Source organism: Rhincodon typus, chromosome 24, assembly GCF_021869965.1.
Source record: "Rhincodon typus isolate 14 chromosome 24, sRhiTyp1.1, whole genome shotgun sequence".
In the NCBI taxonomy this organism is placed as follows: Eukaryota; Metazoa; Chordata; class Chondrichthyes; order Orectolobiformes; family Rhincodontidae; genus Rhincodon; species Rhincodon typus.
In genome coordinates, this window is record NC_063355.1 from 5573755 (window position 1) to 5587416 (window position 13662).

Sequence of the window (13662 nt, forward strand, 5' to 3'; positions counted from 1 at the left end):
CTGCGTTCATCCAGCTCTGCACCTTTCTTATTGTCTTGTTTATTTGAGATAATATGCAAAGAATCAACTAGATTGACACATGGACAATGCTGGACGTTGTTCTGGTTCATTCTCCTTTAGCAATTCCACTCTCCCGGAGCTCTTCACACAGTATATGAATAGAGAAGCTTGTGATTGCCTTCTTGTGAAGAATATTGAGCTCTGTTGGAGTAGTATGTAAAGGGTAAAGTCACCACAATCCCAGAAGATCATAGGACTGTTCCCTCATTGGAGAGAGAGAGAGAGAGAAAACTGGGTGGTGAGTTTAATCTGAGGGTTACCACGCCTCAGGCAAGGGATGAGGTGGAGAGGGTGGGACCTTCATGGTGACCCCAATCAGTGCAGAAATTCAATCTGCACTATTGACATCATTCTGCATCATGAGCCAGCTGTCCAGCCAACTGAACCAACCAACCCCCTGAAAACCAAATCACTGTAGTTTTTTTATTTACTCACGGGATGTTGACATCTCTGGCCATCCCTAATTGTCTAGAAGGCTGTTAAGAGTCAACCACATTGCTGTGCACCTGGAGTCACATGTAGGTCAGACCAAGTAAGAATGGCAGATTTCCTTCCCTAAAGGACATTAGTGAACCAGATTTTTTTTTCCTCTCTGACAATTGACAATGGATTCATGGTCATCATTCAACCCTTAATTCCAGATTCTTTATTGAATTCAAATTCCACCATCTGCAATGGTGGGATTTGAACCTTGGTCCCCAGAGCATTCGCTGAGTTTCTAGATTAATAGTCTCGCGATAATACTGCTAGGCCATTGCCTCCCTCAGAAGAAGTTGTACTCAGAAGAACTGTGCCTTCTTTAGGCCTGTAACATACATTCCTGCTTTGGTTAATTTGGAGGCAAAGCATTGGAATGAAGAGCATTGAATAGCTATGATTTGAGGAGTTGCAATGACTGTGCCTTAAGGCATTAGAACATAGATGGTAAATGAAGTGTTTAATATAATCTACCCGTGTCAAAATTATCATCATTCCTTCTGTTCAATCTTAGATAATGACAAATTAATAAATTCAGTGTCTATCCTGCATCACATCCGATCAAACTTCTTTGATATGACATGACCCTGCATGTTCATCACCCGAAGGAATAATTTTGATCAGAATAAGAGAATTCTTTTATATTTGACTATGATCTCACAGATAACTAACTGTTGCTTGCCTGTTTGACCACCTTGGCCTCTTTTACAACACATTGTTGTTTGTTGCTGAATTCATAAATTGATAAGTTCCAATCCAGTTTAGCAGAAAAAGTCAATAATTTCAAAAAACCAATTTCTAGTCACATTTGCTGGATTTTGGAGCAAATGTCAGTGGGGTAGTTGTGAGCTTTCCCAACTGGGTCTGAAACCAGGGAAGCCTGTTTTCAAAATTATCTAATTTTCAGTTTCATTTATCTTGGATGAGTAACCATTCTGCCAATTTACTACCCAAGCTAGAGAGGTAAAGGGTACCCCTCCCTCAGCTTCCAGTGACATGGCCCAAAGCACCCAAACATTCACAATGCACAAACAATACCGTAATGCCAATTATAAAGTATGTGTTTCATCAGTAAACTGAGAGCCCATTTTAAACATGATATTGTTCATTGACTTCATCAAGTTGTTGGTGGCAAATTGTAGCAGAGGTCTTGAAAGTTATTCAGGGAGTTTGAGAGGGTAGACTCTGTCTTCAGTTGAGGAAGACTCCTAAAGTAAAGGTTATAAATATAATTCACTGATACTTCCAATAAATCATTCAAGAGAATCTTCCTTATCCTGAAAGTAGTTGGAATGTGAAACTCACTGCCATGTGGATTGATTCAACATCTAAGGGGAAGCTAGGTAAATAAATGAGGGAGAAGGGATCAGGGTTATATGCTGATAAGTGTTAAGATGAAGTAACACTGGGGGAGATGTGGAACATAAGCACCAACGTAGACCAGTTGGACCAACTAGCATGTTGCAATGCTGTAAATTCTAGCAATTGTTTATTATTGAAGCAACGTGAAATGATCCTAGCTGACAGTGGTGAGAGGTAGTGTAAGCTCCTCTCCTGTATAAGGTGGCTTGTCAACAATGCATGGAGCAAAAGTTTAAACTCAAATCTGGATTCAAACATGCTTGACTCTCATAAATACCTTTTTAAAGTATGCGTAGTACTGACTTAAATACTTGGAGAGCAGACGCTCATATATGACCCTTCAAAATGCAAAAGTTAACCACCGGTTTGGGAATTCTGTGCATAAGTATGATTGGAGCTGTCTTCCTGAAGGGGAATTGCACTTACAGTCAAGCAGTCAAAGCAGGTAAAGTTTGGCTTGAAATCATTGAGGGGACAAGCCAGATAGCAACGGCATTAGTTATTTCTTTTTAATGTCAGGAACAATTATCATCAACATCTGAACCAGATTTGTATTATTTACAAGGGGTTTTAGAAACTTGTGGTGTATATCTAATGGAAAAGTAGTGCATCAGTATTCCACAGTACCAGTCCCACAGGATTGATCTGACAGAGGTGGACTGGATTAAAAAGAACCTTTGTGTATTTCAGACTTGGATGTTTTTCGCAGCAACACATCGTTAATTTATTAACTAACGTACCTCGCAGTCTTACAAATATTTGACAACTTGTCTGTTGTTTAGGATAATTACATGTGCTTCATCTAAATGGAAGTACAACATTTGCATCAGTCTGCAAACTGAAAGGCACTGTACTCACCATCTGAAACAATTCTGCAAGCAATTGATTTCTGAAATAGGGTGTACTTAAAGGCCTGCTATAAATAGGGAAAAACACATTTCAAAGGCCTTAGTTGTGTCGGCCAGCCTTTTAGCTGTTACACAAAATAATGTTTAGCTAGCCTGGTGCTTAGACTATTGGCAGGTAAAAACATCAATTGTTTTGTAGAATTAGTAAGGAAATCTGCATAATTGTGGTGACAGTTATAGTCTTTTATTGCATGATTGAGTTGGGCAGGTAATTTTCTACTTAGTGTTGGAAATAACTTCCACCTGCACTTTCAAACTATTGGCAATGATATTTGTTTATGAAACAATTCTGAGGCTTTACTTTCCTTCATTGGACAATGTCACTGATAAAATCTATTCAGAGAGCTCAGCTGACTTCATATTAAAGATGCATATGTTTTTGTTTGGGTACTGTTAGCCCAAGCGTTTTATGATTAATGAAAAACATACTCTGGTTTTTACTTTTAAAGGATTGTTCATTCGTCTGCTATCTGCTTTTAGGAACACAAGTGACTCCCAACATTTCGCCTTTTCCCTCTCTCCAGATTAAACAGGACTGCACCATTGTAAAATCCACTAATGTGAAATATTTACTATATGAGATTGCAGCAGGTGTTGCCAATCATTTTCTATATTCTTGGTTTGACACTAATGAAATGTGGAGGACAATTCAGTCAGGCCATGTTTTCTGACAGCTCTGGTAATTTTACTGGCACTGTCCTTGGTCCTACAGCCTGACAGATCAATCAGGACCTCTCAGTTTCAAAGACAATGATATGTCAAATAGATTGTAAGCATAGCTGAAGCATTTTCCGTTCTTCAAATCACTGGCAGGGTTGTTACCAAAGACATCGGACGGTCAGCCTTTGTTTACCAAGATCATGAGAGGCCATCAAAAGTATTAGAAAAGAGTTAATACAATTATTTTCACCTTTGCTGCTTCTGTTGTTGTATTCCAATTCATCAAATATCCACCTACTATAGAGCCTTTCCAATTTTTCATTTGACTGTAATGAAAATTAACAATGACAATGATCCACACCGCTAGATTACTGTTAATGTGGTGTAGACAAAGATTAATCATGCTTGTCAGAAGAGAAGGCAAGAAAGTTGACCAACGTGGCAACTATATCCAGCAAAAAGACGTGTAATGCATGCTTGTTAGATTATGAAGATGTTTATTTATGGAGATATTTTCACATCACCCAATCAAATAATGTGATTCCCTCTCTCATTCACTTTTCTTTCTTTCAAAAATAGTAGATATTCATGTACATTCTAAAGATTTCAAATTATGCAAATGAATAATTTTTAAATAGCTCTACAAAGATATAATCCAATTATACAGACAAATCAAAGTATTTGAAATGTGAGTGTCTGATCTCAAACAAAGTTCAAACCTGACATTTCAAAAGACAGAAAAGGGAAGAACTTCAATTGATGTAAACATTGGACAGGAGAATAATAGTTGTTAACTGTAAGTTCAAACATAGTTTCTCCATTCTCTGATAAGTAAAGTTGGAATCTCAATGAAACTGACCCCTACAGTGTGAAGGCTATTGTAGGCAGGAACAGATTTTCAGTTGCAGTGAGATTTTATGTGACTCTATCTTAATGGCTTGGCAAGTACAACAGGCAATGTCTCTGCCTGGAGCCAGAAACAGTAGGTTTACTTTCTGTTCCAGGTTTTGATAGCCACTGAAGAAGTGTTTACATAGGTTGAGGAGTTCAGGCCTGATTATGTCAGTTTGTAACATAAGGAGACTAGTCTAAATAATATAATGAAATATGGGAAAGTGATTTTTTTAATGGAAATGTGCTGGAATACAGCAATTTCTTTTTAGTAACTTAAAATTCGAAATACTAGGAAAGAATTACAGCAGAATTGCGATAATACAGAAGTGTTATTTGCACTTGCAGTATCACCTTACAAGAAGAAGAACATTAACAATTTGTATTGCAGTTAGATTTTTTCAAAAAACTTCATACAACATGTAACAACTGAACTCTGTGGTATGAGTTGGTTTCTCCCCACGATAGAGTAATGCGTTGAAATCTGTCATAGCTGAATAGGCTGGGACTTTTTTTCCCTGGAGTTTTGGAGGCTGAGGGGTGATCTTATGGACGTTTACTAAATCATGATGGGCATGTATAGGGTGAAGAGCAAAGGTCTTTCCCCTGGGGTGGGAGGATAAAAAACTAGAGGGCATAGGTTTAAGGTGACAGGGGCAAGATTTAAAAGAGACCGGAGGGGCAACTTTTTCACACAGAGGGTGATGCATATATGGAATGAGCTGCCAGAGGAATTACAACATTTAAAAGGCACCTGGATGGGTATTTGAATAGGAAGGGTTTAGAGGGATTTGGGCAAAATGCTGGCAAATGGGACTAGATTATTTTAGGACATCTGATCGGCATGGACGAGTTGGACTAAAGAGTCTGTTCCCGCACTGTACATGACTCTATGTCTATGTCTCTCTCTTGACATCTTGTGTCATGCTGACAACTTGCTTTCCCACTTATTTTTGTGTCATTCACAAAATAGGTGATAGTACATTCGCTTTCCTCACCTATAAAACCCTAAGAAATAAGAACAGGAATAGGCCATTTGGCCCCTGGAGCCTGTTCCACCATTCAATAGGACAATGGCATCATTCTTCACGTCCACTTTCCTGCCCTTTCCCATAATCCTCAATTCCCTGACTGATCAAGAGTCTATCTATCTTGGCCTTAAATATGCACAAGGACTCTGTCCCCACAGTTCTCAGTGACAAGGAGTTCCAAGGACTCTCAGCCCTCAGAGAAGAAATTCCTCCTCATCTCAGTCTTAAATTGGCACCCCTTTATAGTGAGACTATGCCCTCTGATTCTAAACTCTCTCATGAGTGGAAACACCCTCTCAACATTTGCCCCTTAAGATCCTATATGTTTCAATGACATCACCAACTCCAGTGAGTGGAGTCCCAACCTGTTTAACCTTTGGACAGAAGACAATCCCTCCCTATCAGAGATCATCCCTAAGTGATTAATATACATTGTAAATAGTTTTGGCCCCAGCACTGATTCCTGATTCATTCCACTAATTACAAGTTGCTATTCTGAAAATGCCCTCTTTATCCCAACTCACTATCTTCTATTAGTTACCCATTCCTCTGACCGTGATAACATACAGTCTCCAAAACCATGGACTCTTACCTTATTAAGTAGCCTTATGTGCAGTACCTTATCGACCACCTTTGGTTGCACAGTGCACAGAGATTCTGCACATGCCAATCTGCATGCTGACACATTAATTTCCAGTTCTCTGGAAGTCACTCACACGCACAAACCTCAGAGATTCACACAGCGGCAGGAAAAATTATAGGGAACGTAGCTTTTGAAAATCCAAAAGGATTGTTTCTCCTCCATTGGTATTTATTGTGTCACTTTTGGCAATAGGAAAGTTCTGTATAACCAAACCTTTAATGGGGAATTGCATAAATACTTGCAGAGGAAAAAAACTTCAAACTTGTTAGGGAACAGCAAGACAGAGGGAGACTAATTGAATAATTCTGCCAAAGAGCTAGAACAGTCAGCCAGATTTTCTGTTCTTGTGCTGCAACCTTGCATGAACTTGATTTGAGAAATAGATAGTACCAGTACAGAATGTTCAAGACAAGCAAAAATGGTTGTTTAGCACAGCCAGAATACTAAGAGGTAAAGTTGCAATAGCCCCACATGCCCATTAGACAGAGAAAGAGACAACTAATGATTCAACCTGAGGGTTGCCACACCTGAGACAAGAGGTGAGGTGAGAAGGTGGGCCCTTCATGGTGGCCTCAGCCAGTACAAGAATTTTACCCACACTGTTGGTGTCACTGCATGACAAACTATCATCCAGCCAACTGTGCGAACTACATACAGAGGTGTATGTAACAGGAAGACAAGGAATATCAAGGAACTACAGAATGGGTGATAGGGAAAGGGATACAGATGACTGAAGCAGCCAGTTTAGTTCTGGTAAAAATAGACTGAATTCACTCAGTCTCATCCTCACTTTTAAGCTGCCAGATGGGTCTCCACCAATAGTAGTTCATGGAATGAACCTATCATTTCGACTAGTAAGTATACAATAGATTTATTCTGCTTTTGCAGCTGGTGACCTGAAAGGTGTATGGGATGCATGGAACTGTACTTTAATTTTATAAATCACTGTAGCTGGTACAATCAATATACAAGATAATTAAACTCAAACTGTGAAATAGTTTGAATTACATTGGGAGAACATCATTAGAATTGAAGTTGCAGTATAATTCTTTCCATAGGTGAAAATGTGAGAGAATTCTTCTTCAGAGTGGCAGCCCTGGCATTTGAAGCATCTTTACTGAAAGAACTGGAAAGAAATGACTTTCCCTCTGCAAAGATTGGTGAGGGCAGCACCATCCGTAAGTATTCATTGGAATCTAGTGGAATTTTGCATAACAAGTGTTCTCAGGTTACTAGTTCTAAATGTTCTAAATTGAAAGCATTGACCTTTAGCTGGGAAGGCAGATTGGTTTCAGTTAAGGATTCATGTCTGTTACTGTCTAACTTGATATCACACTATTACTAGTTCAGAATTTCATCCTCCTACCCATTCCCAACACCCACTCTTCTTTCTCAAAGAAAACATGGCTTATCATGGCCTTTTCGAGCAAAATTAGAGGTCACCAATAAATGCTGGTCTTATAAATGATGCCCACATCCATAGGAGACAGAAGGTGGTGGTGGAGGGTTGCTTTTCAGACTGGAGGCCTGTGACCAGCGGTATGCCACAAGGATCGGTACTGGGTCCACTGCTTTTTGTCATTTATATAAATGATTTGGATATGAACATAGGAGGCATGGTTAGTATGTTTGCAGATGACACTGAAATTGGTGGTGTAGTCGACAGCTTAGAAGGTTACCTCAGAGTGCAACAGGACCTTGATCAGATTGGCCAGTGTGCTGAAGAGTGGCAGATGGAGTTTAATTGAGATAAATGCGAGGTGCTGCATTTTGGAAAAGCAAATCAAAGCAGGACTTATACACTTAATGGTAAAGTCCTGGGGAGTGTTGCTGAACAAGGAGACCTTGGTGAGCTAGCTCATAGTTCCTTAAAAGTCAAGTCGCAGCTAGACAGAATAATGAAGAAGGCATTCGGTATGCTTGTCTTTATTAGTCAGTGTATTGAATGTAGGAGTTGGGAGGTCATGTTGCGGCTGTACAGGACATTGGTTAGGCCATTTTTGGAATATGTGTGCAATTCTGATCTCCCTGCTTAGGAAGGATGTTATGAAACTTGAAAGGGTTCAGAAAAGATTTACAAGGATTTTGCCAGGGTTGGAGGGTTTGAGCTATAGGGAGAGGCTGAATAGGCTGTGGCTATTCCCCCTGGAGCGTCAGAGACAGAGGGATGATCTTATTGAAATTTATAAAATCATGAGGGGCATGGATAGGGCGAGTAGCCAAGATCTTTTCCTCGGTGCGGGGGTGTCGAAAAATAGAGGGCATAGGTTTAAGGTGAGAGGGGTAAGATTTAAAAGGGGAAACTTTTCCACGCAGAGGGTGGTGCATGTATGGAATGAGCTAGCAGAGAAAGTGATGGAGACTGGTAGAATTACAAGATTTAAAAGGCATCTGGATGGATACATGGATAGGAAGTGTTTAGAGGGATATGGGCCAAATGCTGGCAAATGGGACTAGATTAATTTACGATATCTGGTCAGTATAGATGAGTTGGACTGAAGAGTCTGTTTCCATGCTGTACAGCTCTATGACTCCATGACTCCAAATTACTGAAATGACTTTCTCAATGATAAGTTGACCAGTCTTTCTAGATTCTTGGAGTTATGATTTTTATTGTACTGTTAGTTGTACTTGTGCTAAGCAAGTTCAAACAGATGTGTTGCAAATCTTTGAGTTACCAAAGTTTGACAATACTTGTTTGGTAGCGGAAGATACTACCGTGAAGTAGCAGGGCTGAGGTTTGCAGCTTTCTCTGTCAGTGAGGTATAAACTGCACACTTGACTCTTTCCTAAATGTATAAAGAGTGTGGGATGTGGGGATGGTGTGGGAAGAAGCTAATGCTAAAGCAAAGTACTCCTTCTACCTCTTAATATTGATCTTGAGGAGAGCTTCAGAAGAACATTTCTCAGAAATGGGGCATTAAAGTGATCAACCCAGGTGTAAGTGAAATAAAGTAAGAATATTATCCCCTAAAGAGGGGACAAAATGCAGTAATGGCCACTAAGTTTATAACAAGGAGAAAATAACTAAAAATGTAAACGTGCAAATTTTTTTCTTCCAAAAAATACAGGAATGGATAAAGCTACAGCCGAGTACTCGGGAAGCAGGATTAATTCCACCACTGGCTGCTGTTGAAATTCAATGTGCAGCATTTCATAACACTGGTTAATCCTCCATTTGGTTCGTATACCATAGTATTGGCAAGCATAATACATAGACTGCAGTCTGATGTCAGGTTCAGTACTGATGGATTATGTAAATAGAAAAACCTGGAATAACCAGAAACTCCAGAACACCAGGACTCTGAACAGGAATTGAGTTATGGGTTGAAGTGGGCCCTTGAGAAAGGGCATTGATAATTTCTGAGGGTAAAAGACAAATTGTATTAATTTAATAAAGGTGTATAAAGCAAAATTCTGAGATAAATGCCACTAATGATGTTATTTATTAATTTGGATTAAGGAGTATTTAGTTACTAATACCACTAACATTAAGGCACACAAGTGGAGTTTGATGTCTATAAAAATCATTTTTCTAAATTACCCTTGTGTGAAACAGTAGTTATTTTTCTAAATTGCTGAATGTTCTTGAGATCATTGAATGTATTTTTTATAAAATATGAACATATCATTTTCCATTATTAACAAGATTATTTTCATGATCAAGATCCACAATTGGAACTCTGAGGATGTCAAGGGATCGTTAACATTTTTTGGTGTAAAGACAAGTGAACATTAATAACTGAGGTGAAAGCCTCTGAATGGAACTTTTAATTATTAAGCAATGCTAATCTTCAGTCCCCAATGCTGGCATTAATTTTTTGTTGTCAGTCAAATGTAGAATCCTGTTTTATGTACCAAATTCGATTGGAGTTTAGAACCACCAAAAGATTTTGGCATATAAGAGGTCTATGTCTGTGAGTGATAAGGTAGTCATAGGTTTATGCCTTTTCCCCTTCAATGATGAATCCTAAACTTTATCCTTGCATCTAGGAGAACTGCTAGGGAAACCCAGGAACTTCTACATGAAGAGGGAGAGAGAAATCCTAAATTATTTAGGTAGTTTGAATTGTTCTTATGACTAATTGCTGAAATAGGAATGACTTTGATAGAGCTATCCAATTGTTTTTATATTTGCAATGTTGAATAAGGTTTAAAAACATATAGAATCCCTGGCCAGCAATAAATCTGTGACATAAATGATGTTTTAATTTAGTCTGATAGAGGTTTATCCAAAATATTGCTGTTTTAACTCCTCCACGGAATTCAAATTATGCTACTTAGACAGATTGGACAAGAGAACAGTTTTGCTGATATGTTTTCCTCATAGGATGCGCGCGCGCACACACACACACACACACACACACACACAAGCTGGATAGTTGTTCCCTCCTTCCCCTGTACTGGTACCAATGTCCATGAATTTGAACCTGTTTTTCTCACACCAATCTTTGAGTCAGTGTTTGTGTTGATCCTGTGACAGTTATCTTGTGGCTCATGCAGTAATCTAGAGGTTATTACTTTTTTTGGTTCTATTTTTCAGTTTAGCTCCTCGCTGCTCATATTCTCTCAGCAGAGCCTCATTCCTCTTTCTACCTATATTGTTGGTACCTACGTGGACCACAAGAACTGGATCTTTCCCCTTTCACTGCAAATTCCACTGCACTCCAAATGAAATATCTTGAATCTGGGCACTAGGCAGGCAACACAGCCTTTGGGACTCTCGATTTTGGCCATAGAGAACAGTGTCTATTCCCCTGATAATACTGTCCCCAATTACAACTACATTTCTCTTTTCTCTCGCCTTTTGATTGACTATGTGCACCGTGATGTACAGAGTACAGAGAAGGTTCACCTGGATGTTGCCTGGTCCCCAGGGCATTGACTGTCAGGAAAGGTTAAAAAGACTAGGATTGTTTTCACTAGAAAGACAGCGGCTGAGAAGAGACCTGATAGAGGTTTACAAAATTATGAGAGACATAGATAGGATGAATAATCAGAGGCTTTTTCCCAGGGTTGAAGTTTCAATTACAAGGGGGTACAGGTTCAAGGTCAGAGGGGGAAAGTTTAAGGGAGATGTGCGAGGGAAGTTTTTCACGCAGAGAGTGGTAGCAGCCTGGAATGCACTACCAGAAGAGGTGGTGGAAGCGGGAACATTGAAGACATTTAAGAGGCATCTAGATGGGTACATGAATAGGGAGGGAATAGAGGGATATGGATCGAAAAATGCTAGGTTTGTTTTTAGATTAATTAGGGCATGATGGTCGGCACAGGGTTGGAGGGCTGAAGGGCCTGTTCTTGTGCTGTACTCTTTCATTTGTTCATTTGTTTGTTCATTTGTTCATGATGCTGTGGTCAGTTTGCTCATCCTCCCTACAGCTCCTGCTCTCATCCAGACAGGAAGCAAGAATCTCAAACCCATTAGACAAGCTCAAGCACTGAGGCTCCTTCGGCATTACCTCCTGGATCCCTCTATCTGCTTCTCTTATATTCTACCTGACCACTGACCGAATTCCAGATAGTTCATCAAAGGGGTATGACTGCCTCCTGAAACACAGCGTGCAGGTAATTCCACCCCCATTCCCCGATGTGTTGCAGTTTTCAAGGTTCAGACTGCAGCTCATGAGCTCTGAGCTGGGGTTCCTCAGGCAGTCAATGCTTGGGGCATTTAAGTGGCTATTAGATAGGCATGTGGATGATAGTATAAGGCAGGGGTGGAGGTTAGATAGACCTTAGGTTTAGGGTACAAGTTCGGCACAACATCGTGGGCCAAAGGGCCTGTACTGTGCTGTACTGTTCTGTGTTCTGTGTGTTCTGTACTACAGATGGGTTATAACAAATCACAGTGGGGTCCACCAGCTCCCAAACCATGCAGGTACAACATATCAGCTGGCCCTGTGACTCTATTTTATTTACTTAGTTCTTCATTTAATTTTTAAAAGATTTGCTGCTCTTTTAGTTTGTAACCTGTAAATATTTCCTCTATTTACTTTCAATTGCAAAAAACAATAAGGTCTTGTTTGCGCGATAAGCTGGAAATTTAAACTCATGCCCTTCACCGTTTCCAAAACTTTCAGTTCCCTGGCCCCCAACACCTCATCTTCACCATAATGTACAGTCCTTTTACACCGGTATCCTCCTCCATAGGCCCAACCAGTCCCCCTCCACTGACACTGTCATTCCCTTGGCAGAACTGGTCCTCACCCTCAAAATTCTTCCATTGATTCCTCCCAATCCCTACAAACCAAAGGGGTGGCCATGGGCACCCACAAGGAGCCGAGCTTTGCCTGCCTCTTTCTGGGATTCTTGGAACAGTTCCTCTTCCACAACTAAACAAGCACAGCCCTCACCTCTTTCTCTGCTATATTGATGACTGCATCAGTGCTGCCTTGTGCTCCCCTGAATGAAGTAACCTGCAATTACAATTGTTCACACTTACTTCAAAACATTGATTGTCTGTTTTTGAAAGTTTGTTTCATCGAATCGTCAAGCCATGGTGTTTCTGTTTCATTAACATGTTGTAGAATCTTGTCAAAGTAATGCAGAGTTTCTGACATTTCCTTCAAAAGAAGTCAAGCAGGTGCTTTTTATAAATTATGCTATTTTGTCATCAAATCACTAAACTGCTGGCACATTTATTTAGTACAAAGTGTATATGTCTTGAAATATGTTCACCGACCATTCATCTGCTGGACTTGTCCATTTTCACCTTGCGATTCATTAAGGATGATTGCGTACTAGAATTACTGGTTATGTTTATTTTGCCCACTTACAAAATTATTGCGATATCCAAATTGGTTTATGCAAATTGTACTTTCCTTTTAATTTAGCACTAAGTTGTTTCTGCTACAAAAGAATGGAAACAGAATTAAATTCAACATTTTGGAACCTTTGTTAATTGATTTATTTGTACCCTAAATGTTGACTTTGCTGTCTACTTGAAGGCAGAAGGGTGACTTTTAATCCCACCTGCGTACCGGGTTATTTACCCCCATAAGCATTTAAGCACGAAAACACAATTTGATACAAAGCTCGTGAATTTTCAAATGGGCCAGAAATGATAGAACTAGCTTAATAAAGTAGTTTTGATACATTAGAATTGTGAATTATAGAAAAATGTCTCAAGGCACTACTAACTGGGGTGTGTGAAAAATGTGCAGGGTGCTGCTGCACTGTGCTGTTTGATTTCCTTACTACTTTTTTCTAGTGATTATTTTGGATAAATTCTGTCTTTTTTCATTTAAATTACGGGTGTATACTTTCTTTGATGTATTAAGAATCAACTGATCATCTGTATAGATCCAGGACCATAAATAGTTTATATCAGAGTTTGTGGGACAGACAGAACAATGCAGAACTGATCATGGATGGGCCAGATCTGTCCATTGCAGACAATAGGTTTCATACTGTGCCAATAAGGATAATCAGATTAGATCCAGGATCATGAATCAATAGTCAAGGATCATGGATCATGGAATCTGTATTAGGTCAGGAAAGAATGTGGAATTGGCAATGTATATCCAACATAATGGCATCTGGAGTACATACTGCTATCTTGTACAGGATTAATCGGTTGGTCATACAAAGCTTGTAAGGAGAAACCAGGGAACTATAGACCTGTGAGTTTGAC

The 13662-nt window shown here is 39.5% G+C and overlaps 1 protein-coding gene across 4 annotated transcripts in view; it reads left to right on the plus strand.

Annotated features, from left to right (window-relative positions):
* Nucleotides 1–12918, plus strand: part of rab36 (RAB36, member RAS oncogene family) — a 45621-nt gene extending 32703 nt beyond the window's left edge. For 3 of the 4 annotated variants that reach the window (XM_048611490.1, XM_048611491.1, XM_048611489.1), the window contains 2 exons: nt 7091–7210; nt 9104–10968. In XM_048611490.1, coding sequence (XP_048467447.1) covers nt 7091–7210; nt 9104–9168 — 185 coding nt within the window. In that variant the 3' untranslated portion in view covers nt 9169–10968. Of the gene's footprint in view, nt 1–7090; nt 7211–9103 lie in introns of all 4 variants that reach the window. The other variant, XM_020514373.2, reaches the window with a different exon arrangement.
* Nucleotides 12919–13662: the final 744 nt, after the last annotated feature.